Source organism: Crassostrea angulata, chromosome 5 (assembly GCF_025612915.1).
Source record: "Crassostrea angulata isolate pt1a10 chromosome 5, ASM2561291v2, whole genome shotgun sequence".
NCBI lineage: Eukaryota > Metazoa > Mollusca > Bivalvia > Ostreida > Ostreidae > Magallana > Magallana angulata.
The window spans coordinates 7,541,847-7,568,757 of NC_069115.1; the positions used below are offsets into that span (position 1 = coordinate 7,541,847).

Below are 26,911 nucleotides of genomic sequence, written 5' to 3' on the forward strand. Positions count from 1 at the left end.
ACCACGTTGGGGCAATCTGTTAATAAAACAGACGTCAACCAGTTCAACCTCAGCACAGCTATGGTACAGCTCAAGAAGCACGTATCGAAGATCATGTTATTAAAACATTAGGGAGATGGTCTTCAAATTGTTATACAACATATATTCACAAATCATCAAATGTGATTCAACAAGCCCAAAAACAATTGGCATCTACCCATTTCTAATAGTTATGTCATTGAATTCGTTTGTAAATATTTGTCAACACTTTCATATCTATGGTAGTTCATTTCATCGTTTTTGATTGTATTTAGTCATTAGTGTTCAATTTATTATATTTACATTCTACTGTGTTTTTCCATTAAATTCCGTGATGTTTAAATGCCTCTAAATGCAACACCTATTCACTGCGTATGAATTTACGAGTAATATACATAAATAGTTCTTAAACCGTGATTTCTATGTTATCGGTTAAAAAATGTATTTCATGAACGTTGTCAAAACACCATGTTTTATAATTATTAAACAAAAAGTGGACTTTATTGTTAAAAGCAACATTTCAAGAGTTATTTATCATGGATTTTATTTTCATGCTCGTCGATCTCATCTCAACAGTCTATGTGAAAACCAGTTTAAACCGGTTTTACAAAACAGCTGTTCTTGCTGTTACTTATTCACTCCCTCCGTGATCTGCACTTTATATCGATTTATCTAAGTAAACAATTGATTTCTTCAGTAAGGGAATGTAAATATAAGCATTAAATGATTTATTTTTGACGTCGTCGTGCCAATAACTGCCGTCAGGTGAGCAGACAAATTATCATAACGCGCTAACGCGCGTTATTCAATTTGTCTGCTCACCTGACGGCAGTTATTGACACGACGACGTCAAAAATAAATCATTCAATGCTATAATATTGCACAAAATATTACAATTACATTTTGTAATTTTTTAAGGTGGTGGCAATTTAATTTTATCCTTACACAAACTCGGGGGCTACAATCGTTTACAGTTTTTGTTTTAACTTCCAACTCTTGTATTTGGCATTCTTGGTTCAAATTCAAAATTCTTGTTGTTTAAATTTTTGAATTTTCACCAATTTCCCCCATGTTTTTCTAAGGGGATAATTTACGTAATTTTAACTCTCTTTAGAGGGTTAATTTTGTCATTTAAGTATCCATGTATTTTGTTGGAAGTTATGTTACCCGATTACAGGGTGTGTTTTTTCCTTCAGACAGTATTTGTCATTGACTTACATCTGTTAATCTTAGCTGTAAACAGTTAGTAGTCCCCAGTGTCCAATATGGAATGTTTCAATAAATTGTTGGTAAACTATTTTAATCTTGTTATATATATATATATATAAATAGTTGATTATGTAATAATCATTGTTTATATATATATTAAACTCTTTCAATCTTCCCTTGGGACACCCTATGTTTATAAGTTATTTTTAGACAAGCCTCGTTTTCAGTGTAATTTTCAGCGTCAGTAGCCATTGTTGTTTTGTTTGATACCACCATCCACCCCGCCACTCACCTTAAAAAAATTGCCAATGGGGATTATGTTGTTGCTGTAGTTTAGTATACATTGGTCATTGTTTGTTCATGATTGTTTATTTTAACCATGCTTCTTTTACACTTCAAATTACACCCTCTATACATGCAGTAGTTTACTTAGTCTCAAGACTACTAGTCATAGCCATGCTGACGTATGGCACTTCATCATGCTTACGCATGATATTTCTTAGTTTAGTTTAGTCTAGACTCATGCTTACGCATGATATCATATAGTACTTTTGATCTCCAGACTACTAGTCATAGCAATGCTGACGTATGGCACTTCATCATGCTTACGCATGATATCATGTAGTACATTTTAGTCTCTAAATTACTAGTCATAGCCATGCTTACGTATGGCGCTTCATCATGCTTACGCATGATATCCGGTAGTACATTTTAGTCTCTAAATTACTAGTCATAGCCATGCTTACGTATGGCACTTCATCATGCTTACGCATGATATCATGTAGCACATTTTAGTCTCCAGACTGCTAGTCATAGCCAGGCTTACGTATGGCACTCATCATGCTAACGCATGATATCCTGTAGTTCAGTTAAGTCAAATGCCGCGTATGGCATTCTTGGTTCAAATTCAAAATTCTTGTTGTTTAAATTTTTGAATTTTCACCAATTTCCCCCATGTTTTTCTAAGGGGATAATTTGTACGTAATTTTAACTCTCTTTAGAGGGTTAATTTTGTCATTTAAGTATCCATGTATTTTGTTGGAAGTTATGTTACCCGATTACAGGGTGTGTTTTTTCCTTCAGACAGTATTTGTCATTGACTTACATCTGTTAATCTTAGCTGTAAACAGTTAGTAGTCCCCAGTGTCCAATATGGAATGTTTCAATAAATTGTTGCTAAACTATTTTAATCTTGTTATATATATATATATATAAATGTCTTTATAATACACAAGCAAAATTAAGAACCATTGTTTTTTACAGGCCAATGCTAACCGGGGGTACACGGGAGGCCTTATAACTTCGAATTCATAGTAAAGATATGTTTTTTTAATCTCTGTATTATTTTCTTACTCTCCAAAATTGCTTTTTCAGAAATGTAAGCTACTAGTTTTAGCTTTAGAAGTCTAAATTTGATTTTTAAGTGATTGTTATCACTAAATAAGTGGAACGGGTTAAAAATGAATGACGTCGTACTCACGACGTCAAATGCTTAAAGTACAGCAATTTTCGGTAAAATTATCAAAAATAAAGATAAAATAGCAAAAAAATCTAGCGAGAACATTTTATTTTTGTTACATTAATTTATTTTAAAACACTTTTTCTTTACGCACAGAAACAGTTGATAAATTTGTCTAAATTGTTTAAAAGTTACTTGCAATTTTTCAAAATAACTCAATCTCAAAAAATGTTCATTTTCCTTTGTAATCATAAGAAAAGCGTCAAAACTGCACCATCAACAATACCAAGTTCAAGGCGGTATTGCATAAAAATGGCGTAGGCAAATTTGATGAATATTTTATATCATGAACTGTAAATACTAATGAACGATTTGACATATTTTCCGGGTATGTTTTCTTGTGTGATTTTATGGGGTAAACCCGCGACCCACCTTAAATTGTAAGAAATTGGCCAGTCATATCCACTGTTGCACTTCTTGACACTCCTAAGGTGATCTAGTAAATGATTCAAGACTGTCTTTTTGGTGCTAGAACCATTATGACGTCATAATTGATTTGATGAATTATTTCCCGTATTTTACAGCTTTAAAAGAATTATGTAGAAAATAAAACAAAATTTTGACATTCTTTATTTAATCACGGGAAAAGTAATCCCGGCACCTATATTCTTTTTGACATCATTTTAAAGAGGGGGTCAAGAGCTTGTATAATGCCGGTTTTGGAGAGACTGTGGGCATTCTAGATATATTTCATTAGTCAAAATTGGACAAAACTCTGATATTTGTTACTTTTATCCTTCATATTTCATAGAAAATTATTGTCTAAATCATGATTTTTCTTTGTGTTTACCAAAAATTTAAGCCCCAGTTCACCCTATGAAACAAAGATATTGTTATGAAGCATCCTTTCATTTACCTTCAGGTCAAGATCTAGGAAATGATTTCAGAGTGTCTTTGTGGAAATATTACCGTTATGACGTCATAATTGATTTGCTAAATCCTTTTGCCGTACTTTACGGCTATAAAGGAATTATTTAGCAACTGAAACAGTTTCTTGACACGCTTTATTAAATCATGTGAAAAGAAATCCCGATCCCTTTACTCAATTTGACATCATTTTAAAGGGGAGTTCAATAACTTGTTTGATGCTTATTTTGGAGAGGCTGTATGCATTCTTGATATATTTCATTAGTGAGAAATGGACAAACATGCAATATTTGTTACTTATATACTCATTTTTCATGGGAATTGAGAAGTAAAAACATGATATTTGATTGTGTTTACCAAAATATTAAGTCCCTGCACACCCTTTTTAACAGAGCTATAGTTGTGAAGCATCATCAAAAGAATTTATATCTTGAATTTCATAAACCTGTAGGCACTCTTCATTTACTAGATCTTGTCCTTTCGATAGATTATCATAGAAACACAGAATTTGACATTTGCTACAGATATACAACCTAAAATTGACACGAAAGTCACATGGAATTACACGTGAAATTCTGCGTGTAGTGTATTTTGGTCAATAACAATCGGCCGTTAACGCCCCTGATCAATTTTCAAGCAAATCTCAGACAAAAGATTTACAATGGCAAAACTTTATGAAATTAAAACAGTTCTCAAAATATCTGGTTTCATAACTTGTAAAATGTGCGCTTATTTCAAAACAAAAAATGGTCTGATTATTGGAACAAATAATACACTGCAGTGGTTGTAGACATAACTAATGTAGACTCTACTAATGGAGTTTCGTAACTGTTCCCACAATAGAGTCATACAACTAAGCAAATAGACAAATGTGATGCTTAATTGATGTATTCACTTCCTCAAAATAATTTTTCTAATTTCTTTTTTTTTAAGTTTCCTTCTTCAATTTTATTTTCAGTATATTTACCACAGAATGTGAATTAAATTAAATGTGCGCTAATGCCGTCTTTTATATTCTATCGTATTTACTGATTTCTTAATCTTTCCAAATAATTGAAATGACATTAATGATACTTAATAGAACTATATCAATATTATTATTCACACCATCATGTACGAAGGATGTTCGAAATGCCATTGTATTGTGGCAGAGCGCGATAACGCTTTGCATGATTTCGTAGAAACCCTGTGTCAGGAATTAGGCTTGTTCGTCTACTTCATGATAATGCTCCATCAAATACATCTGAGTTTGAGAAGAGACTTTGAAGTCAGAGAAGGATACCGTATTGTCACGGCCAATTAACTCTTCAGGTCTAGCCTCATGTGACCTTTTTTCCTTTTTCCAAATTTGCAAGGCCCGAATGCTTTTGAGACATCGTATAATACACGTCACATATCGGGCAACCCTCATACTTATTGATCCCTGGGATTTTGTAGTTTGATCAAACTAGGTTTTTATTAAATATGATAATTATCTAATGGATCAAAATTTTCAAAATTGTATAGCTGGAAAAATCAGATGCTAAATTAATATATTTCAAACCGTTTTTTCTTTATTTTGAAAAATAGCTGAAACCATATATCATTTTTTGAGAACCAATCCTGTAGATTTAATTTCCGCTGTCTTTTTATATTAAGTTTCATGTATAAATTTTAATATTTTCACTGGCGAGTTTCTTTACTTGAAAATTTCAGACTTTATATTTAATAATAAAAGTATATTAAATGCATTGCTAAAAAGATATAAATTTACCATCTTAGGCAAAACAATATGTAATTCCTTCCGATTCACTGTTAATTACAAACTATATAATATGACATTATTTGACCTCGTGTACTTAAATTTATTCTTTTATGCTTCTTCTAGTAACATTGCCGTGATTAATATAACAAAGAGTGGTTGATAAACAATATGTGCTCGAGTTCATCGGATGGATGCTGAAGTGGCTTTAAATGAGTGATAATTGGTTATGTGACCAAATCAATGATTTAAGTAATAAAGAATTATTCTTTGGGTATTGTGAGATGATCAAATACGTTCGGGAGTGATCAAATCTAACAATGCCCGAGGTTTTAAATGAATGAAAATTGGTTAGATAACCAGATCAATGCTTCAGTTATAAAAGCTGACTTCTCACTGTCCCACAATCATTGTTAATTACTCCGTAGTGGACAGCACGTATTGACAAAGATGAAAGAATTCATACGACTGGTAGCGGTGCTCGAAATTCTGAAATATACTTGTAAGTTATGTCTTTACTGTAAAATTTTACTATTGCAAAAAAAAATTCCAAAATTGTAAAATAGTATATTTAACAAAAAGGGGGCTTTTTAGTTGATGAAGTAGCCACGTGGTGCTTTAAGGTTCGTTATCACTTGAATTTTAATACTTCTCTAACAATTTTTTTTCTTACGTGTTTGTTTTATTCATTCTTTACCCAGTCATGTATTTGTTTAATCTTATGTCAAAAGTATAGAGTAACTAGAGCTCTTGAACCCTGCAACAATTTTGCTGAAGGTTTGTATTAACCAAAACAAAATTGTTCCTCAAATTCATTCAATCATTTAAATTTTCAATGAAACACATTTAAATTTTGGTAAAAATGATTAATTAAGATCCATAAAATCTACGCTACCTTAAATCAATCACTCACTCGTACATCTGTCCTGTAGGTGTGCTGGCCAATGAATACTTGCTCCGTAGTCAGCTATTTGACCCTTCCAGGCACCACCCCCGTGTCTTACCCCGTACATCCTCCCAGCCTGTCATCATCTCTCTCTCATGGACAACGGGAAACGTAGCAGGCCTGGTAAATAAATAAATTTTCATCGTTAAGAAAATTGTATAATTGAGTAACAATGTATAGATTCGGGGTAAATTTGAAGAAACATTCCGCATATCATTTTTTTCAGGATGAAATTAATGGAAAGTTCACTCTTTTGGGCTCGTTAGAACTGGTGAGTACTTTATACACGACTCAAATAAAAAAAATAGTACTGATAGTTAATCTTAAACATAAGTCTGGATAAACAGTTGATTGACCACCTCTAGAAAATTCTTTTCCGCCAAATAAATTCTACCTCTAAAATATCTGCTTTGATAAAAATAAACATATATAGTTCAGTTGGTATTGCAGAATCCATTTTTTTTATTTTTTACAGAAATGGAAAGACGAACTGCTGTCGTGGGACCCCGACCAATACAATGTGTCCTCCATTGTTGTGTCTGGACAGGATATCTGGACGCCAGATATCTACCTCGGCAACAAGTAAGTAATGCTTAAACGCTTTTAGGTCTCATTTGAAGACGTTTTGTTGAATGTATTACGTATATCAAAACGATAATTATCAAATGGGATAAATTTTAGTTTAAAAAATTGAAAACAATATACGGTGAATCTTTGTGGTTTCAGAATTGGATCTGATTTTCTCGCCTCTGGTGTACAGAAAGACTTGGCAAGAATTGACAACACTGGTCACGTGACTATTATCCATGGCGGGGAGCTTTCGGTCTTCTGCTCTATGGACCCCACCAACTTTCCTTTCGACACCCAGAACTGCATGATACTATTCGCGCTCAAGGTCTACTCCGCTTCAGAAGTACGGCTCGAGTTTTCAGACGACCCTATCCGATCCGTATCTGGCGGTCCCCTGACTCTAGACCATCCTATCTGGACAATAACGGGCTTCAACACCGTGGCCTATCAATATGCCCCGTTAGCCTTCATTAAGTTTTGTTTGTACAGGAAGCCTCTGTATTATTCGTTCACAATGCTTGGACCCTCTGTACTGCTGAACTGTTTGACTATCTTTGCGTTCCTTATTCCACATGATCAGGGAGAGAAGCTGTCGTGTGGAATGACAGTCTTCCTGGCCTTTGTGGTCTTTCTGGTACAAGTTGGAGACGTGATCCCGACGAACTCCAATGCAGTTCCGATGTTAGGTAATATAATGAATGACGTTTTTTTTTTTCAATCCAAGAGGATATACAATGATTGCATGATTTTATTAATTACCGCTATTTTTTAACTCGCCCGTGCTTTATTTATTTTCAGGCAAATATTATTTGTTTTCCATTGTTGGCAGTGCAGTCATGGTCATCCACACAATTGTCCATTCTTTCATTATCGCCAAAAAGACAAGCACTAACACTAGTGAGACTAGGATTGAACCTTTCAGCTACAAGCTCGAAAAACATTGCGACACCGGACTGATTGGAGAAACTGCATCATCTAAAAACTGTTCCTTCAAAAAGTTTAGATTTGTTGGTGATCTTCTGAAACGATATGGACTAAAGATTTTTAATGTACTTTGCTTCTTGTCTTCTTTACTCATGGTTTCCATCGCATTTGCTGTTTTAGTGACAACAAATAGTTCATGTATTTCCTCATCGTAACATTAAAGACAATTTTTTTGCATGTGCATAATGTTTTGAGTATTTTTTTTCTATAGTGGACCCGGGTCACTGTCACTTTCCGGTACCGCTAAATTAAATGTGTGCAGTATTTGTATAAAACGTCACATTAAATGTTTTTCTTACCGTGAACATTTCAGTCAAATTTGAATGCATCGGCCTGATTTAATATTATGTAATTCTGAGACGATCATATTAAATACAATAAAATGACAAATTTAAAATGGTAATTTTGACTTTTACTAAATATCCTTAAAAGATATGACAGTGTCAGTCTTGAATTGGACGGTATTACGTGGTTTTCTTGCAGACTAACTCTGAAGACCTTGAACACATGTTTCATCGTTATTTGTTCAAATAATAAACGCTCTATTTGTTAGTGTTCAATAGAATTCGTGAAAAAAATCCGATTTTTGCTTTCAAAGGAAGGTACTTTTTGCTGACGAATTACCGAGACTTACCAGTCTGGATAACGTTGAAAGCAATTTACCCTTAAGAATACAGCAACTGTTTCACTACGTTAGTTTAAAATTAGAATAAAATCCCTCAAACCTTGGTAACGCCGGATAAAAATGTTTTCTTTCGGGGTTTTTTTTTCATTTTTCATGTTGTTGTTTTTTTTCCAGATATTCATAACAATGAATGTTTATTGATTACTATGCTTTGACTGACCTGTGATCGAATTATATTTTTCAAAACGGTTTTGGCAATCTAACAAAAAAGGCACGAAAAGGGAAAGAGTGACGGCGTACATTTTTATTTTATTTTGAAAAAGTTTCAAGACAAACACTTATTTGGGCTCTCCCTTCTTACTTATCACGATTATATATGTATTCATATCTACTGACCAGAGTGTTTTCTCCGCTGACCATGGTTTTTCATTTGTAATCCTCAACCTGTACATGGTGAATACAGATTCTAACGAAAACGAAGCTTCATCTCTGCGTTTGCCCATTTATTAATTATCATGCGTTGACTCCAACCTTTTAAACTGCCTCCAAACGCATTCATTTACGTAACACTATATACACAGTGCTAAGTTTATTAGTTGACAGCGTTTAATCAAATACTTTCAAATCAATTGTGTGAATTGTCTTTATCTGGTACATAAAAGGTTGACTATGCTTGAATCATCTGATCGATCGAACCTCCGAAGCTCTCTGTACATTAAAAGCACAGACTACAGGAACTGACGTCAGACCTCCAATCAATTGATCCATATTTAGGAAATCTGGCCGTTTCTTCCAAGCAACAGACTTATCGACAATTAAGAAATTAATGAATGATGAAAGACATACTCAGAGATATAGGTTTATATAAACAATACAATGCTACCTTTCCCGGTTCATCAGACTATGAAGGTAGCAATCATAGAAAAAAATAAAATTACCAAAAAAATCAACCGGCTGACGTTTTATTTTTCTTCATCGCTAGCTGCCTCCATACCTGCTTGAAAAACATAAAACAAATGTTTAAAGCATTTGAAGGTATGCTGTAAGTCTTGAAGTTCATAAATAATGGGCAAAAATTCTAACAGTTTTGTTTTTTTTTAAATTTTTTTTTTAAAACAAATGAATATGATAACTGGTTTATTTTTTAATCAATGATACTGTTTAGAATCTAAGGATATGTTGTTTAAACGCAAAACATAAAACTTTAATACTGTTAATCTGTCAAGAGAAAATATCTCAAACTTTCCCCTGATATGCATGTTTACATGTAATGTAGAACCAGCACTGACGAAATGAATTCTAATAAAGACATTTTATGTTTTAACAGATAAACAATTATAGTTTAAACACAATAAAAAAGTAGTACAATCAAAATAAACATTAGTACACAGTGTTGGCATAGTTACTGTGGAATACTATATGCACTTTACACATACAACGTTTCCCAAAAAAATACATACATGTACATGTAGCAAGTAGTTCTACAATTTCTTACAACTAAGAGACTAGTGTTGTTGACTTACCAATGATATTTGGTCATATCCATCTTATAGTATTGGTCTATCTACAGACAGTAAGTCTGTTTAAATTTCTTTCTCATGTAGATTGTATTTAAATATATGTACAGTCAAACTTTATTATCTCAAACTAAATGGGGCTGGTTAAAAACTTCCAGATATCCGAGTATTCGAGATATCGAGGGTAATATACTTTAAAAAATAGGTGGTTGGGACTTAAAAATCACTTCGACATATTTATTATATTTGAGATATCGGTGTTTGAGATATTGAAGTTCAACTGTATATGATGAGGAATCAGTCCAATAACTGGGGAGGATGCAAGTGATTATAACTGTGTAAAGGTGTAAATGGTGATAGTTAGGCAAAAACAGTAAAAACAGTAAGTTTGAAGTTGAACTAATGATAACTAGTTTCTTCCATTTTTTAAATTTGACTTTGTTCCATACCACACTCACTAAACCATTTAAAAATGCAAATTTACACAATATATTTATATTAGTATCATTTATAGTCAGAAACATGACAGAAACAATAATATTAACTACCCTAGTTACCATTTTACTGGTTTCCTAAACTCTCATTGCTGCCCCTGTCTTAAAACTGACTCTTAATACATAATATGGAGGGGGTTCTAAATGTCCACTATTTTATGAAATCATTCTCATTTTATGGGTCCGAATCATTCCGTCACTGCCCATTTCTTGCAACTGAATTTCAAAACTGTCAAGGATTGTACTAGTCTTTCTGATATATTGACCAGTTCCCTTGTTACTGGTTCCCTTGATTCTCATCGATGTCAGGTTCTAACAGCTGACTTTTGAGACTGAGGGGCTCCAGTTGTTCCCCGGGGGGTAACAGCTGGTTCAGGTGATTTATCTTTGGGACCAGGCTTTGCATGCTGCCCTTCACTCTGTTCAGTATGGACAAGGTCTCGGAGATCCTCTGGAACTGGTCAGCGTGCTTGTGGTATTTCTTCTGTTTCTCCTGCATTACCCCAAGTAATAACTGTATTGCACAATCAATCTACAAAAATGCATTTATTAACACAATCAGTCTACAAAAATGTAATTACACAATGAATCTACAAAACTGTAATTAGTATACATTATTAAACTAAAAAGTGTAATATAATAGCTACATTATACAATCAATCTACAAAAAAATTATTACACAATCAACCTACGAAAATGTAATAACATAATCAACCTTCAAAAATGTAATTATACAATCAACCTACAAAAATGTAATAATATAATCATCCTATAAAGTGTAATGTAAAAGCTGCATTGCACTTGTAATCTTAAAAATTGAAGATTGTATTTAAACTGCATGGGTATTCTTGGAAAAGAAATAACAAGAAAGCCAATGAATTGCTGTGTCAAAGGCCGTTATTGGCTGATTGTGACTACGACAATGGAAAGACCAAAATCTTGTACCTCCTTGATTCGGACACACAGAGCGTTCTGGTCAAACGCCACGGACTCTGCCAGCTGTTTAAGGTGTTCCTGGTACCTCACACACAGATAAAGCAACTGTTCATGTCCCATCTTATCCAAGAGGTCAAGGTCACGAGAGCTGGTGGGAATGTTTAGCGAACCACGCATGATGGGATAGAACACAGGGATGGTGTTCAGCTTGGTTAGCTCTGGGTCAGGGTCTTTTTCTATCACGTTTCCATCGGCAACCACAACAATGTCATGTTTATGAGTTCCTGTTTCAGGCTGTTCCTTTTCCCTAGGAATTGTGGGCCGTGGTTTGGTGCTTGTTGTTGGAACATTGCGAGGGGAAAGTCTTGGACTTGGAGAATCTGAGACAGAAATGTGATGAGTTTTTGTTTAGTATGGAAATTTTATAGTTGAAGTGTTCATATCTGGTGATCTAACATTAGTAAAGCTGCAATAATATATACCCTCCAAGTTTTTATTTTTTTGGGGGGGGAGGGGGATTTAAAAGGGGGGATAAGAGGAGGGTTCTCTCATAAAAAAAATTAGAGAGGGTTTCATTATTGCAGCTACCTTTATCAAATTCAGGTTATTTTACCTTTGATCCAGTACAACTTTCAGTAATATAGAGATACATTAGGTGAATCATTCATAAAAATTGTTTTATTGCAAAGTTATATTATTCTCTGCTAAACAAACAGCTACTCCAATAAAGTACCAACAACAGATATGTCAGTATAATGCATATCATTGGAATCATAACATTATCTTGTAAATCAGACTAAAAAAAGAGAGTGTTACAACGTCACCAGACGTATACAAGTAGATCTTAAGGTCAGGAAACAAATCTCTAAATTATAACTATAGGTCTTAGAAGAAAAAATAAGCAAAACGTTATGCAAGGATATCCTGGGACAAAGTAAATGTAGGCCAATACATGAATGCATATACATCAGCACAATTTAGTCATATTATAGTATTTGTTAAAGTTCAGCAGCGAGTCTTATTTGCAGCTATCATTCACGTTTCAGTGGGCTAATACTTACTGGAGTCGATGGGTTTACTAATGGCGTAGGATGTGTAGGGGATGTCCTCATCCCTCTGTGACTTCAGGGTACTTCCTGGGGCCCCGGCAGGGGGCTGCTGTGCACTTTGGTCAGCCCCCATGTTGTAAAAACAAGGAGTAGAGTCCACAAACACCCAAATCTAAAAAAGCTGCAGGCCAAATAAAACAGAGGATAGACAACTGCATGATATTAGTAATTTAATTATTGAAACGTTCTTATATCAAATATTGACAGAGGAAACGTTTGATTTTCATAGTACTTTGCACATTAATCTACGTTTTAAAAAATGGGCCTTAGGCTTAGCCCAGCCATGTTCTGATGTTATCCAAAGTACACAGAGAATCATACATAAAGAAAAATACTCACGGCTAACAGAAGTTCAATCCATCTTTATAAAATGCATCATAATCATCATCTTTTTTATCTGACCCTTAAAACAAAAAGCTTGATCGATAATTGATTAACATCGATTTAAGATTTGTTCCCGGGCTCTGCGACTGAGATCTACTTTCACTTTTAAAGTAAAAATATGACGTCATCATGGTGATATATTATCAACATCCGGTGGCACTAGCAATGGCATGAGTACCCCTAACAGCGCAAAAAAGCGGCGAGCCCGAGTCCAGGGCGGGTGGGCGGCGCCCACTAATGTACGCTCAGACCGGGACAAGCCAAAAGTCCCGGCAGGACCCGCCTGGCTCGGGAAAAATGTCGACCAACCCGTAGAACGCAAGTTCGTTTATGAAAAACCTGAAGAGGTAATGTGCTCAGTTTGGGCCTCTGAGTTTGGAGTTACTTTAGTTTAAAACAGGAATAATAATTCATTTGCCTTATTTTTTACCTTGCTAACCTACATAGAAAAATCTAAAATGGGTCAGTCCAAAGAAACAGCAAAAATTATGTGAAAAACATGCACTGAAGTACATGTAGCAGACTTATATAATAATGACAGGCTTGACAGCCTTCATGTGTAATTAACTTATTAATGGTGCTATATAAATTTTGTTTCATTCTCTAGGATAACAGAGTGATTCCCCCGGAGAAAACTCTTACGTAAGTTAGAATGTGTTTTTGTATCAAGATAAGCAAGATGATGTTTAAAAATACCAGGCTGAGTATATTAATTATAATCTGTCTGATATACCGGGTATATCGATCAGGATCATATAGTTTGACTACAATATTCATTACTTATATGCCATTTCTGAACATTACTTTACTTTCAGTTCAGTTAATATGACTTTTAATGCACATTGTTACAATCTATTTAAGATTTCCAACTTGAATCTTTTTGTGTGTGGTCCCATTGAAATAATTGTCCATAATAAGTCCAATGCATGCTAGAATTACCTATCTTAATTAAAGAGTATAGAAGTTTTGGGTTTGTATGCAATTACTTTTTCCAACAGACTAAATAAAGGACCCCTAGGAACCCTGTTCTTTGATGAATATAAACGTCATGAACATGAGAGATAAAAATTCTAATTGTATGAATAATAGATGAAATCAAATAAAACAGTTTCTTCACTGTGATGTATGTATAAATAGGGATTGACCATTGTATAATTTATGATACATGTATTTTAATATCAATGTAATTGTCAATGATTATCATTTTAGAAAACCCGGAGTGTATGATATCAGCACTGAGCCATCAGGAGTCTCCAGGTATGTCATTAATAATCCTGGATAGGGTTGCTCAAAACAGTGGCTAACCTCTGTTCAGCAGAGAGGGTGCTTGTGACTGCCCTCCAAAAAAAATTTTCTTTCAACCACAAAGTTAAGCATGCTCTCAAATTCTCGCTCTGCTGAAGTGAGTCAGAATCAATCATCCCTGGCACTAAGCTGCAAGCATGTTTTATGGTACTGTACAATTAGACCTGTCTTATATTATATTGTCGAAAATATTGAAATTAAAACCCCATCTTTAATTAACTTTCAGACTTAGGTTTTTTCCTGTTTTCATTGACCCTGAAGAAGCGAACGCAATTTATGACACATTGTATCACGAGTTGCCATGGAGACAGAGGACAGATGTCAAAAAGACGGGGGAGTCGTTTTTACAGCCGAGACTTACAGCATGGTACGGAGAGCTTCCATATTCCTACTCAGGACTTACTCATGATGCATGCCCACAGGTAAATTCTTACTCTTCCTCTTACTCCAACTCCTGATTACTGTATTTTAGCTCTTCTATTCTTGTGTGGATAAGCAATCTTTGATTCTATGATTACCGGTAGTTCATTTTAGATTAGTGTTTCATTGTATACATTTGTAGAAGTTGAATGCCAAAACTAAAAAACTAATGGTATAATTTATCAGTATTCTACATCAATATTAATTTATATATCCCGCAGACAGTCATATAACATGTTTCAGTCTGAAAATGATTGTAAGCAGGTGAATAACATTAATGAATTTCAGAAACATAATTTCTCTAAAACTTGTCTCTTACTGTTTTTAGTGGCACCCAACTTTACTCATGCTGAAGGATCGCTTAGAGGAAGTAACAGGAATCAACTTCAATTCCATGCTTGCTAACCTTTACCGCGACGGCCATGACTCTGTAGCCTGGCACTCGGACGACGAACTCATTCTTGGCCCTGAGCCAACTATCGCCTCCCTGACCTTTGGAGATACGCGGAATTTTGAACTACGAAAGAAACCTCCGCCAGTAATTATTTAGATATCACATTTGAACCACAGGAATTCATCCAAGTTAAATTGTACAGATAGACAACATTGCATTACTGCCCTCTTATTTTTTTAAAACTCGTAACTAGGAATGTATCAGATAGATTTAATGTCAAATAGTGAGGAGTCATATTCATATAGAAATTAAAAAAACATCAGACAAAATAAATGTTTGGTTCACTGTTAAACTTTTTCGTACAACACTCTTATTATAAGAAAGATAACTCTCACCGGCATAACTAACTATAAACCTTTACGAAATTGTCTTTCTAGTTAAAGTTCTGAGTTTATTTTTAATCTTCCATGTACATGTATTCTGAAATTGTGCTCATTTCAACATCCTCACAATGTCAGGGGTCCTGAGGTCCCACGGGCAGGAGTGGACGCAGCACCCCTGATGTAGTGAGGATGTCACTGCAATTGTAGCATTGATTTCCTTTGAAAAATCATTTTCTCAGAAACAAAATTTGGAAGAACTGCATAAAAGGTTTATTGACCTTTTAAGAAATGAAAATGTTCTTGATGCATTTGGCTTGTCTATAATGTAGAATGTTATGGTATGTACATTTTTCAGGAGGAGAATGGAGACTATACGTACATGGAGCACATCAAGATCCCCCTTACGCACGGATCTCTGCTGTTGATGGAGGGGGCATCACAGACTGACTGGCAGGTTAGTGTAATATAATAATGTAATGAATTAGTGTATTGAAAAAATTAGTGTATTGTAATGGATTAGTGTAGTATCAATAAGTATTATAGTAAAGACTGAAGTGTATTGTAACGGATAACTGTATCTAAGGTTATTTATGCCCCGCCATGTTAATTTTGCCCTTCTTCACTTTCTAACAGATACACCCCATCTTGAATTTACCCAGACATATAGTTTTGTTCAAAGAGAGATAATTTAAGACATTAGAATTTGCCCTCCTTATATTTGCCTGCTGACAACAACGGCAAAAGGGGCGAAAATAAAATGGGGGGCGAATATTTTCCTGTTTACAGTGGTGTAGTGTCATAAAGTATTTAATAAAGTAGTGTATTGTAATGCATTAGTTTACAGTGCTGTAGTGAAATTATTTATTTTATTGTAATGAATAAGTACTGTAAACGTAATACATTTGGCTGTATATTATATTTAGCGCTTTTGGCGGAACGCAACTTCCGCTTAAGCAAGTACATCACTAAATGCCATGAATATATGTATAAGAATAGTCACATTCAGGATTACACAAATTCAAATCTACGCCAACTTGTTCCAAAACTAATTTCTGCCAAATATCGTACACACCAAATATTATACACTTACAGTATATATGATGAATTAGTGTAGTGTAATGATAAGTGTTTTGTAATAAAGTTGTTTAATGAAATGAATAAGTGTACTGTAACGACTAAGTGTTTTCTAATTAATAAGTGCATTGTAAAAAACAATTTATTTCATAATAATTAGTAAATATATCTATGTTAGTGTTCAACAAATGTTGATGAAACCACAGCAGTAATGAACGCATTATTAATATTTATTTTGATTTTAATTTGATATATTTTTTACTAAAAAGATATTGTTGTAACCATGGCTATATATTTTATTGTTGTATTTTGTTCTTTTCCAGCACCGTATTCCAAGAGAGTACCATGATAAAGGGCCCAGAATAAACCTGACTTTTAGAATTATTTACCCCCAGTAGCTGGCAGGAGATTCCACATATTATATTCTCTCTTTTGACAGAAAAAAATGTTTGAGTTTAAAAAAGAAGTTTGTACAAATTTTAATTAATTATGGAATTTATTTATGATTTGATGGTATTTAGTCTGTATATACACATATATGGGATACAAATCATCTATAATTCTGATATGCCTGTTTTCTTCAAAATCTTTTTACCATTTAAGTGAATTTATCGCAAACTATTGTAATTTTAATTCAGTCTGAAAATACAAACTATCAATGTTTGCTGTGTGATATATATAAGGTACATGTGGTTTGTGATAACATGCAGTACATGCATTATTCATGCATTTGTACTCAGATTAATCATGTTTATATGTAATGAAACATGTTTAATATGTATGTTAAACAATTGGTAACAAAGGGGAATATTTATTAAATGAATATTTTTTATTGTTGAACATCAATCAAAGGAATAGGGGGCATATTGTTTTATTATTCTTTATTGTACTTGGTGCTTTGATCTAAAAATATGCCCATACCCACATGTAGATATGAATAGCCCAACTATAGTTACATGTACTTGTAATGAAACATTTGTATTTCGGCATGAAAAGATAATCTTTCATAGGTCTGATATGGTAGTATGTTTAAGAAGAACTATTTTAATAATTTTTTCATATTATTTCTATTTAGTTTGTAAATGAAATTTGGTAAAAATTTGTCAAATTTTTGTCAAGGTGACAAATAAAAGGGCAATCTCAACAAATCTTTACAGATTTGAATAAGTTTCTTGTAAATGAACCGTTGAAGTAAAGGTCAAATAAAGGTCAACAAATAATTACAGTGAAATTGCTGTTACCGTTTTGTTTTTAGTTCAAAGTTAGATTATTTTAAGAGGAAAAAAATAATTGGACATACATTCAATTGACACTTGTTGACGCTTGGTAAATACATTTCATAAAAATTCCGTCAGTCAGGTGGTTATTGTAAAGCAATTTCTGATTTGACAATGATACCTCGGCCTGCAGTAATGTCAGTGTTCTTTTTTTGGTGGTAAGTGTACTCTGTCAAGAAGTAATACATCGTGAGGTGTATCGCCGCGCCTTTTCCTGTGATCCCAAGTGTCTTCCTATATATCCACCGATTATTGACCATTTATCATCACGGGTATTATTGTGATATTTATAGATGGTATTTAGATGGTTATTTCTAAGCTAACATCAAATTGATTTCCTCTTTTTTATTTTGTTTTTAGCTCACCTGAGCAGAAAGCTCAAGTGAGCTTTTCTGATCAAAATTTGTCCGTTGTTTGTTGTTGTTGGCATTGTTGTAAACTTTTCACATTTTCATCTTCTTCTCCAGAAACACTGGGCAGATTTCAACCAAACTTGGCACAAAGCATCACTGGGTGAATGGGATTCAAGTTTGTTCAAATGAAGGGCCAAACCCTTTTCAAAGGGGAGATAATTCAGAATTATTGAAAATTGTTGGCATTTTTCAAAAATCTATTTCTCAAAAACTGTTAGGCCAGAAAAGCTGTAACTTGTATGGAAGTATCCTCAGGTAGTGTAGATTCAAGTTTGTTCAAATCATGGTGTCTGGGGGTAGGGTAGGGCCACAATGGGGGATGGATTTTTACATAAGAATGTCTAGAGAAAATCTATAAAACTTCTCAAAAACTTTTTTGCCAGAAAAGCTTAAACTTATTTGGAGGCATCCTTAGGTAGTGTAGTTTCAAGTTTATTCAAATCATGGTCCCTGGGGGTAGGTTGGGGCCACAATGGGGGAGATCAAGTTTTACATGGGAATATAAAGATAAAATTTTTAAAAATCTTCTTCTTATAAACTATTAGGCCAGGAAAGGTCATATTTGAGTGGAGGAATTCTCAGCCAGTGTAGATTCAAATTTGTTTAAATCATGGTCACCAGGGGTAGGGCGGGGCCACAATGGGGAATGAATTTTTAAATAGTAATATATACTAGAGAAAATCTTTAAAAAATTCTTCTCAAAAAGTATTAGGCCAGAAGGTTCAAATTGGAGTGGAAGCATTCAAGTTTGTTCAAATCATGGTCCCTGGGGGTAGGGTCGTAGGAATAGAGAAAAATCTTTTTACAGGTACAACAACAAAAGGGGCTTGATATTTACCAAAAAATATGGGGATAAAAATCAGCAGACTCTGAAAGAAGATTTTGAGCAAGATCTACTGTACTTAACTGTCAAGATATTTTGATTTTGATACTGTAATGCTAAATTGATCAGAGTTAGGCAATTGTTGCTCAGGTGAGCGATGTGGCCCCTGGGCCTATTGGGTTTTTTTTTTGTGGGTTTTTTTTATTTTTTAAATATCAATGAATCGCTATAGACCTTGCTTTATATAATGTAGACTTAACACACTGTCACTTTAAATATAACTTACCCCTCCCCCTCTCGCTCTCTCTCTCTCTCTCTCTCTCTCTCTCTCTCTCTCTCTCTCTCTCTCTCTCTCTCTCTCCCTCTCTCTCTCATAATGAATAATTTGAATTGAACTTCAGCCTTAATGATCAAGTGAACAAATCCTATTTGATGGATTGTTACGAACGGTTTTTTGCACACTTCACAGTGGACATTATTTGGGAAAGAGAAATTGCTGCAAGTTAATATATGGATGTGAGCAAAGCCGCTGACCTGGCCTACCCTCAACTGGAGAAGTATGAAAACGAGAATCTTTGGTTTAGAAAAAGCTACTGTGGCCAAAGTTAGATATAGACTCTCAGGTGACCGATGTTGTCCATTCATTGGTCTCTTCTTTTATTTATTCGACACTAAAAATAATTTACTTTGAACGTTTAACTGCTTCAATTATAGTGCAAATATTTTATACGTTTTGGTTATGGGTGTTATTTTTAATCATCATTAAGTAGATTTAATGTTTGTTCATATGTTTCATAACGCTGGCCTTGTTAACATTCCCTCCCGATCAAGGAAGGTCACAAAAGTGACAAAACATTTAGTTTCATAATGCTACCGATATTTAAATTTTTGTAATTTTTTTTTACAAATCAGTTGATATAAGTCCGAATCTCGGACATTGAAAGCTTATATTATAATAGCCAGGATGGACGGTATGTTTGACAAAGTTATGTATAAAATACATAATGTGCTCAAACCGACATGTTCGGTTTGATTGTAGAGAACCTAATGACATCGGTCTACGGCATCTCATACGCAACTTTCCTTTTATTGGCTTCCTGCTTTAACGGGCTCCCGAATTTTATCTGTCCTAGGAGGTATTTGGAACCTATTGCGCGATTCAGATATGCAAAAACAATCAGTTGCATGATGATCTCAATACCTGAAATTCCCTTATTGATTCTTTATTGACAAGCTTAAGGCAAGCCTGACGTTCAGACACGAACACTGATCTATTCTTAGTCAGGATGGGTAGGATTTACCTACCAGGGAACTCGTATTGACACCCTCATAAATTAATGATTAATAATATACATGTGCGCCCACAAAAAAGATAGACGTAGCTCGCTCAAAACAACGTCGCAAGTTATCAATGTCCTCTGTTAAAATGTAAAAAAAAAAAACCAGAATAAGATTATTTTGCAATGAAGTAATGATAAATCTAATTAATAATAAAGTTGTTGGACCATAATAATTTCTACAGATATAGATAAGGATTCTCGTGCACTCTCTAATCAAGATACTACACAACTTTACTAAGTATTACAGAAGTTTTGCAAGATTTATTTAATTGTGAAGCACAAGCACGTGAGTACACATAGTTATCTAATAAAATATGCATTGACTTTAGGTGTCTGGGTGGATGATAATATACCTACATGTTAAAAATATCGTTAATGTATAGCTTGCAAACTTGTGTGTCTATGTCATCCAAACTAAAATTGAAATAGAAGGCAAACGTTCATTTTATTACTCTGCATTTAAGAAATGCACGCGTCTCAAAAATGTTCCGCTGATATCCAACACAAATTAGGATGTCTTTGATCAATATACTGTGGTTTCATTAAATTTCGTTGGTATTAATTTTCGTGGATTTTCAGGAAACCACAGTTTCAAGGATACGTAATTTCGTGGCCTATGGTCATATCAATACAAAATGTTAGATAAAATTGAACTGCAATGAACATTTAATTTCGTGGATCAACTTAACAACGAAAACCACGAAAATTGGTATTCAACGAATATTGATGAAACCACAGTAGTATATATTCTATAAAAATCTTCAGATTTAACCAAAAATGCAATGAAGAGAAGTTTTAAACAGAATAAATTTAACATTTTAATAATACTTCGATTATAACATAAAGAGTATGCACGCCTAATCTCAAATTGCAAAACTCCAAATGATTATTACAGTAGCAGTCAACAGATTTACCTTTCTGCCTTAAAGTTATACTTCGTTATATATAAAAGTTGCTGTTGAATAATTCGAACTTCATTAAAACAATAAAAATAAAATGCTTTCTTTGGTGATTCATTCGGGATATGAAGGTAGCGACATTGCAGGAAAACTTCATAACCTGCGTTAGCGGGTAACCCGCATGAATCATCAAAGAGAACACTTTATTGTTTATATTAACATCTTTCTTTAACTAATTAATAAATTGATTATGAAAAGAAAAAATTCACTAAATTACCGTTAATGTACATAAGTACGTTAGCTAAAAGAAACAGCCAAATCGTCTCTTGTGAGACTTTGAGTTTGGCATCGTCATGATTATTTCGTGCAGTCCGGGATTTTACTAAGATCGCTGTAGGTTCAGACCAATCGATAAACAGGGCGTGTCAATTTCAGTCCTGTCACTTTCAGTCGCTGTAGATTTCGACCAATCGAATAAATGAGGCGTGTAAATTTTAGTTTGGCTGTTTCTATAGAGCTATGAATTAACTATATTTTCCGTAAGAAAAAGAGGAAATTAAACATGTACACGGTAGATGTAAATATATACCAGTGCACCGCAAAGAGACGACAAGTGTGCTAGAGATACAGTATTGCTTGATTTTCTCCTTCATTAGCGTTTTCAATTTATTTGTTTGGGGAAAAGATGGAATGTATGGTCAATACCGACTGTGGCGAAAATGCCATTTGCGATACTGACAATACTGAATGTGAATGTGAAAGTGGGTTTTACGATTTTCCTCCATTCACTACTGCTGAAAACCAGGGATGTCTGGGTAAGTAACAGAAACAGAGAGAGAGAGAGACTGGCGGCTAATGACAATTCTGAATAAGTTAATTGATGAATAAAAATTTTGTTACTATTTCACGTCGTAGTGTTACTGATTTAGGTGAGTGTAATGATGTGGGAGATCAGTGCAGAGGAAATGCACAGTGTGAGTTGACTACGCAAGGATACGGAAAATGCATATGTCCTGCAGAAACCTTCGGGCTACCTGAATGTCTCGGTAACATATTTCCTCTTTCTTTTTTTTTCAAAGTGCAATGAATCCTGTTGAATACAATTGTAGTCATCAATTTTATTATTTAGATGATTGTGAATCGAATGTACAATGCAGTTATTGCGGTGACTGTAAGGATGGCGAATGTGTTTGTTTCCCGGGGTATGAAGGAAAATACTGTGAACTTCAAGGTAATTTTAGAACAAGACTAAGGCGCGCATCTACAATTTTATAGCATATTGGTTCGATGATTGGTTAAAATTTGTAATGAGAAGTTCATATATATTTAGTTATTTTATGACGTTGGTGGAAGTGGGTTCTATTCATTCAAATTAGTATTATTGTGCACTATTCTACGATGTTTGGTGGGGATTGAACATCAATATTATACTTAACGTTTAAAAAAAACATATTATATTTAACGTTACAGCAAACCTCAAGCAAACTGATATATATATATATATATATATATATATATATATATATATATATATATATATATATATATATATATATAATGTGTCATGTAATACTTCCGTATTCCTTTTAACAGTTATCGAAACTACAACAGAGAGACCAGGGATAAATTTGGCTCTGTTGTTGGGAGCATCGGTACTTCCTTTACTGCTTCTTGTACCAGCCGGTCTCGTGAGCGCCATAACATCAGGCTGATTCAGTGCATTGTTGTGTGAAGCCCATTGTTAATGGCATGTCCTTGAAATAAAAAAAAGAAATTTGAATCGTTAGAGTTCATTTGATAAAATTGCGTCAAACGTTCAATAAAGTAAGCTAATGAGATATAGAAAATTCTACTTTTGAAATGCACCTAATCGGTTTAAATAACTATATAATTGTCGACATATACACCCCTGCAAATGTGTTCGGAATGTTTTCTTTATCGTTGCTAAGTATGTAATAAATCCAGAGGTGCTCGAAAAAAAGTTCACGAGACTTCCCCGAGATATGTTCAGTTACTGTGAAATTTTGAGCGGAAGTATAAGTGTAACGTGTCGCGGCCTCGACCAGGCGTCTCGGTCCGTACACGGTTCACCCGAGTTTAATAGGGAATGCAGACACTTGCCAAGTGCCTCTATGATGTACAGAAAAGCTTTAATTCAAAATATACAGATATAGGTTAACCACTGCCTTGTGGTAATTCTCAATATATACAGATATATATAAGTCACTGCCTTGTGGCTATTTCTATGTTTGTCAACTGCCCTTGCCACCTGGCAAGGCAACTTGTCGCTCAGCCACTTGGTAATGCAAGTTGGTCAATCAATCTGGCTATGCCACTTGGCCTATCAATTTGTCATTCGAAGAACCTGACTTAATCCTACTTTAATTAACCAATGTTTCCTACTTACAGAATTCACGGCTGTGAAATTCTACAACACAGTAATTCGCACTCAGGGATTACTTTACGTATGAGTCTTCTGAACAGACTATACAACATCAACCAACCCAACTTGCGACACCATCTGGCTCTTAAACCAATTGCATTATCTCTAACACAAGTGTTTAAGAACATCCAAAAATACTCTCTCGATTTATAAGTCTATCTGACTAAAAAGAAACTACAATGACTGTTTTTTGTTGTTTTGTTTTTATATAATAAAAAGACTTGAATAACTCTTTTAATCATTTGACATTTTAATTACACTATTTACAATAATTACTGATAATAAAAATACAAACAAGGGAAGATAACTCTTTCAACCGTTTCACTTCCCTCCCCTTAAGAATATGCGTCCCGCATGATTCTACTGTCAGAACAAACAATACGTAAATAAAAATTAACAAGTCAACATGCCGATGATCTACAGCATCTTCTCCCTCTTCACAGTGATTGTCTTGCGTCCGTGCTCCCGGACAATGGTTGTTGTCTTGATCGACTTGGTATATACAACTGGATCTGTCTGAAAAGCCTTATGTGCAACTTTGCACGTGGTGTCAATTGTCTTGTCATCCAGCCTCGGTGTCTTACAACGGTCAGGTGTATACACGGGCATGGGTTGAGTCCTCTTTCTAACAGTAGGGTCGACGGCTTTCTCACAGGGTGAAGGTCCACTGGTACCCGGTTCTTCGTCAATGGTAATGTCGGGTTCCTGTGAGAGCCACTCCTCTTCATCTGAAGACTCGTCCTCGTGGAGATCTCTAGATAAACTATCTTCACTGGATTTAATACCCTCTGCATTATCAGACTGTTGGCTGCCTTGACCTCTCTCAACTTCGTCTGGATGGTTTCTCTTAAGATGCCGTATGTAGTTGACTTTCTTATTTGTCGAATAATCACATCGTCTACAAAAGTGTCTGGTTTCATAACAATCGGCCATGTGGTCTTTCCATTCTGAGTGACTTCTACTTTTAAAGGAACAGAATGGACATTTCTTCAGCTGTTCTGCACTGGTAGTCTTCGTCTTCGCCATTTCTCTACAACAGAAAAAAAACTTGTTGTAAAGACAATTTACCACTGGACATAATCTTGCAGCCATTTAGGCTGTCTTCTAATTCTAGAACCACCCGTTGCACCCAAATTAACATCATTGTCAACCTCATCTGTTTCAGACCCTTCATCGCTTATAACATCTGCCTTGACGTTGCTTGTAGCAGATTGGTTAGTTTCTACCTGAGAACTAGCCTCTTCAAGAACCTCTTCTCTTAACACCTGGTCACGCTTTAGTCGTAACCTGTCAACATGCACAACCTGTGGTTTGCCACATTGTCCACAATCAACCTTGTAGGTTAAGTCTGTCAGTTTTCTGAGTACTTTAAATGGACCTTGCCAGTAACTAGTGAACTTCGGGGATCTTCCGACCTTTCTGATAGGAAAGTAAACATAAACTTGATCGTCTGGCTTGAACTTTTGCCATGATAGTTTCTGGTCGTGGTACCTTTTCTGTCTCACCATAGCTGTGTTTATATTCTCTCTGACATACTTGTGAGCCTCCTCCATTGTCTCTTTGAGTTGCCATGCCCACTTGTTGCTTGGAATATATTTAACTTCCGTTGGCATCTCGTACATAATGTCCAGCGGTGTAGTCACCTCTCTACCAAGCATCATGAGGTTTGGTGTGAACCCTGTGGTCTCATGTACTGATGATCTGTATGCCATCATGACATAAGGTAAAAACCTATCCCAGTCAGAATGGTGATCATTTACGTAGGCACTAAGCATCGTCACAAGTGTCTTATTAAAACGTTCCACCATCCCATCACTTTGTGGGTGGTAAGGGGTGGTACGTGTCTTCTTTATATGTAAGACATGACACATCTCGGAGAACAGTTCGCTCTCGTACTGGCGACCCTGGTCAGAATGGATTATGGAGGGTGTTCCATATCGTACAACAACTTCCTCAACTATAATTCTAGCAACGGTTGCAGCTTCCATGTTTGGCATGGCAAAACTCTCCGTCCATTTAGTAAAATAGTAGGAAATGACTAGAATATATTTATTGCCGTTTTCAGTCAACGGAAGTTCACCCAAGATGTCAGTCGCAATTCTGTCCATGGTAATCCCACTTTTTACAAGTTTCATTGGTGCTCGCTTCCTCATTTGTGGACTCTTTCTCTTAGAGCACTTTTCACAGCCAGCTATGTAGGTTCTAGTGTCAGCTTGTAAACCTGGCCAATAGTATTTCTGTCGAACTCGGGCTAGTGTCTTGGTAACACCCAAATGTGTAGCAGTTTCCATGTCATGGCAATATTGCAAAACAGTTCTGCGTTCGCTTCGGGGTATCATTGCTTGTAGACAAGATGCTTTTCCATTGCCAGCATCATACCTCCGGTATAAGATACCATTTTCTACCACAAGGCTATCCCACTGAGACCAAAGAGATCTTAAAACATATCCAAGACCACTTATATCCTCGTATGCAGGTTTGCTTGTACTTTCCAACCAGCTCTTTACTTGCTTCAATTCATGGTCTTTATTTTGTACTTCCCTGATGTTGAGACATAAATCTTTGCTTTCAGAAGCTAACTTAACACCATTGACATGACTCTTTGGTGACTTATCTTGTGGTTTGTCTAAGACACTTTGCTTTTGCAATTGATTTGATGGATCATATCCACACTGTCTACATGGTAACCTACTTAATGCATCTGCATTTTTGTGCTGAAGCCCCGGCCTATGTTGTATCTTGAAATCAAAGGCACTTAATGTCTCTAGCCATCTGGCAAGCTGACCTTCGGGGTTTTTGAAGTTAAACAACCATCTTAGTGAACCATGGTCGCTACGAACCAAAAACTCTTTTCCATACAAGTAGTGCTTGTAATGTTTTATAAAATAAACTACTGCCAAGAGTTCCTTTCGTGTGACACAGTATCTACGCTCGCATTTTGTCAGCGTTCAACTTGCATAGGCTATGACACATTCTTTCCCATCTATGTTCTGTGACAACACCGCTCCTATTGCTTGGTCACTTGCATCAGTATCAAGTATAAATGGGACTTTGAAATCTGGGTGAGCCAATATAGGGGAGTTAATCAAGTGGCTTTTTAACTTTTCAAATGCTTCTTGACATTCCTTTGTCCATGCAAATGATTTTCCTTTCTCAGTCAGGGAGTGAAGACATTTGGCAACAGCAGAGAAGTTTTTGATAAACCTGCGATAATAGCCACA

At 35.0% G+C, this 26,911-nt stretch overlaps 5 protein-coding genes across 5 annotated transcripts; 3 read left to right on the top strand and 2 right to left on the bottom strand.

Moving 5' to 3' along the window:
* Positions 1 to 5,255: 5,255 nt before the first annotated feature.
* LOC128184609 (neuronal acetylcholine receptor subunit alpha-2-like) lies at positions 5,256 to 8,160 on the top strand. The gene is made up of 6 exons (XM_052854167.1): positions 5,256 to 5,856; positions 6,287 to 6,423; positions 6,527 to 6,571; positions 6,776 to 6,882; positions 7,027 to 7,556; positions 7,669 to 8,160. Exons 1-6 carry the CDS (start codon positions 5,805 to 5,807, stop codon positions 8,007 to 8,009), a joined length of 1,212 nt encoding a protein of 403 aa, XP_052710127.1. The 5' UTR covers positions 5,256 to 5,804; the 3' UTR covers positions 8,010 to 8,160.
* Positions 8,161 to 10,469: 2,309 nt separating this feature from the next.
* LOC128184611 (BLOC-1-related complex subunit 5-like) lies at positions 10,470 to 13,029 on the bottom strand. Its single transcript, XM_052854170.1, has 4 exons — positions 12,875 to 13,029; positions 12,488 to 12,656; positions 11,436 to 11,806; positions 10,470 to 11,022 (listed from the first exon to the last, which is right to left on the bottom strand). Exons 2-4 carry the CDS (start codon positions 12,606 to 12,608, stop codon positions 10,768 to 10,770), a joined length of 747 nt encoding a protein of 248 aa, XP_052710130.1. The 5' UTR covers positions 12,609 to 12,656; positions 12,875 to 13,029; the 3' UTR covers positions 10,470 to 10,767.
* A 12-nt stretch (positions 13,030 to 13,041) lies between these two features.
* Positions 13,042 to 17,731, top strand: LOC128184610 (alpha-ketoglutarate-dependent dioxygenase alkB homolog 3-like). Its single transcript, XM_052854169.1, has 7 exons — positions 13,042 to 13,266; positions 13,527 to 13,561; positions 14,129 to 14,176; positions 14,451 to 14,646; positions 14,973 to 15,182; positions 15,777 to 15,875; positions 16,819 to 17,731. The coding sequence occupies exons 1-7, from the start codon at positions 13,090 to 13,092 to the stop codon at positions 16,891 to 16,893; spliced, it is 840 nt and encodes a 279-aa protein (XP_052710129.1). The 5' UTR covers positions 13,042 to 13,089; the 3' UTR covers positions 16,894 to 17,731.
* Positions 17,732 to 21,689: 3,958 nt separating this feature from the next.
* Positions 21,690 to 23,210, top strand: LOC128186233 (platelet endothelial aggregation receptor 1-like). Its single transcript, XM_052856013.1, has 4 exons — positions 21,690 to 22,062; positions 22,177 to 22,293; positions 22,377 to 22,478; positions 22,841 to 23,210. The coding sequence occupies exons 1-4, from the start codon at positions 21,933 to 21,935 to the stop codon at positions 22,957 to 22,959; spliced, it is 468 nt and encodes a 155-aa protein (XP_052711973.1). The 5' UTR covers positions 21,690 to 21,932; the 3' UTR covers positions 22,960 to 23,210.
* Positions 23,211 to 24,107: 897 nt separating this feature from the next.
* LOC128183722 (uncharacterized) lies at positions 24,108 to 24,910 on the bottom strand. The gene has a single exon (XM_052852840.1). It carries the CDS (start codon positions 24,780 to 24,782, stop codon positions 24,108 to 24,110), a length of 675 nt encoding a protein of 224 aa, XP_052708800.1. The 5' UTR covers positions 24,783 to 24,910.
* Positions 24,911 to 26,911: the final 2,001 nt, after the last annotated feature.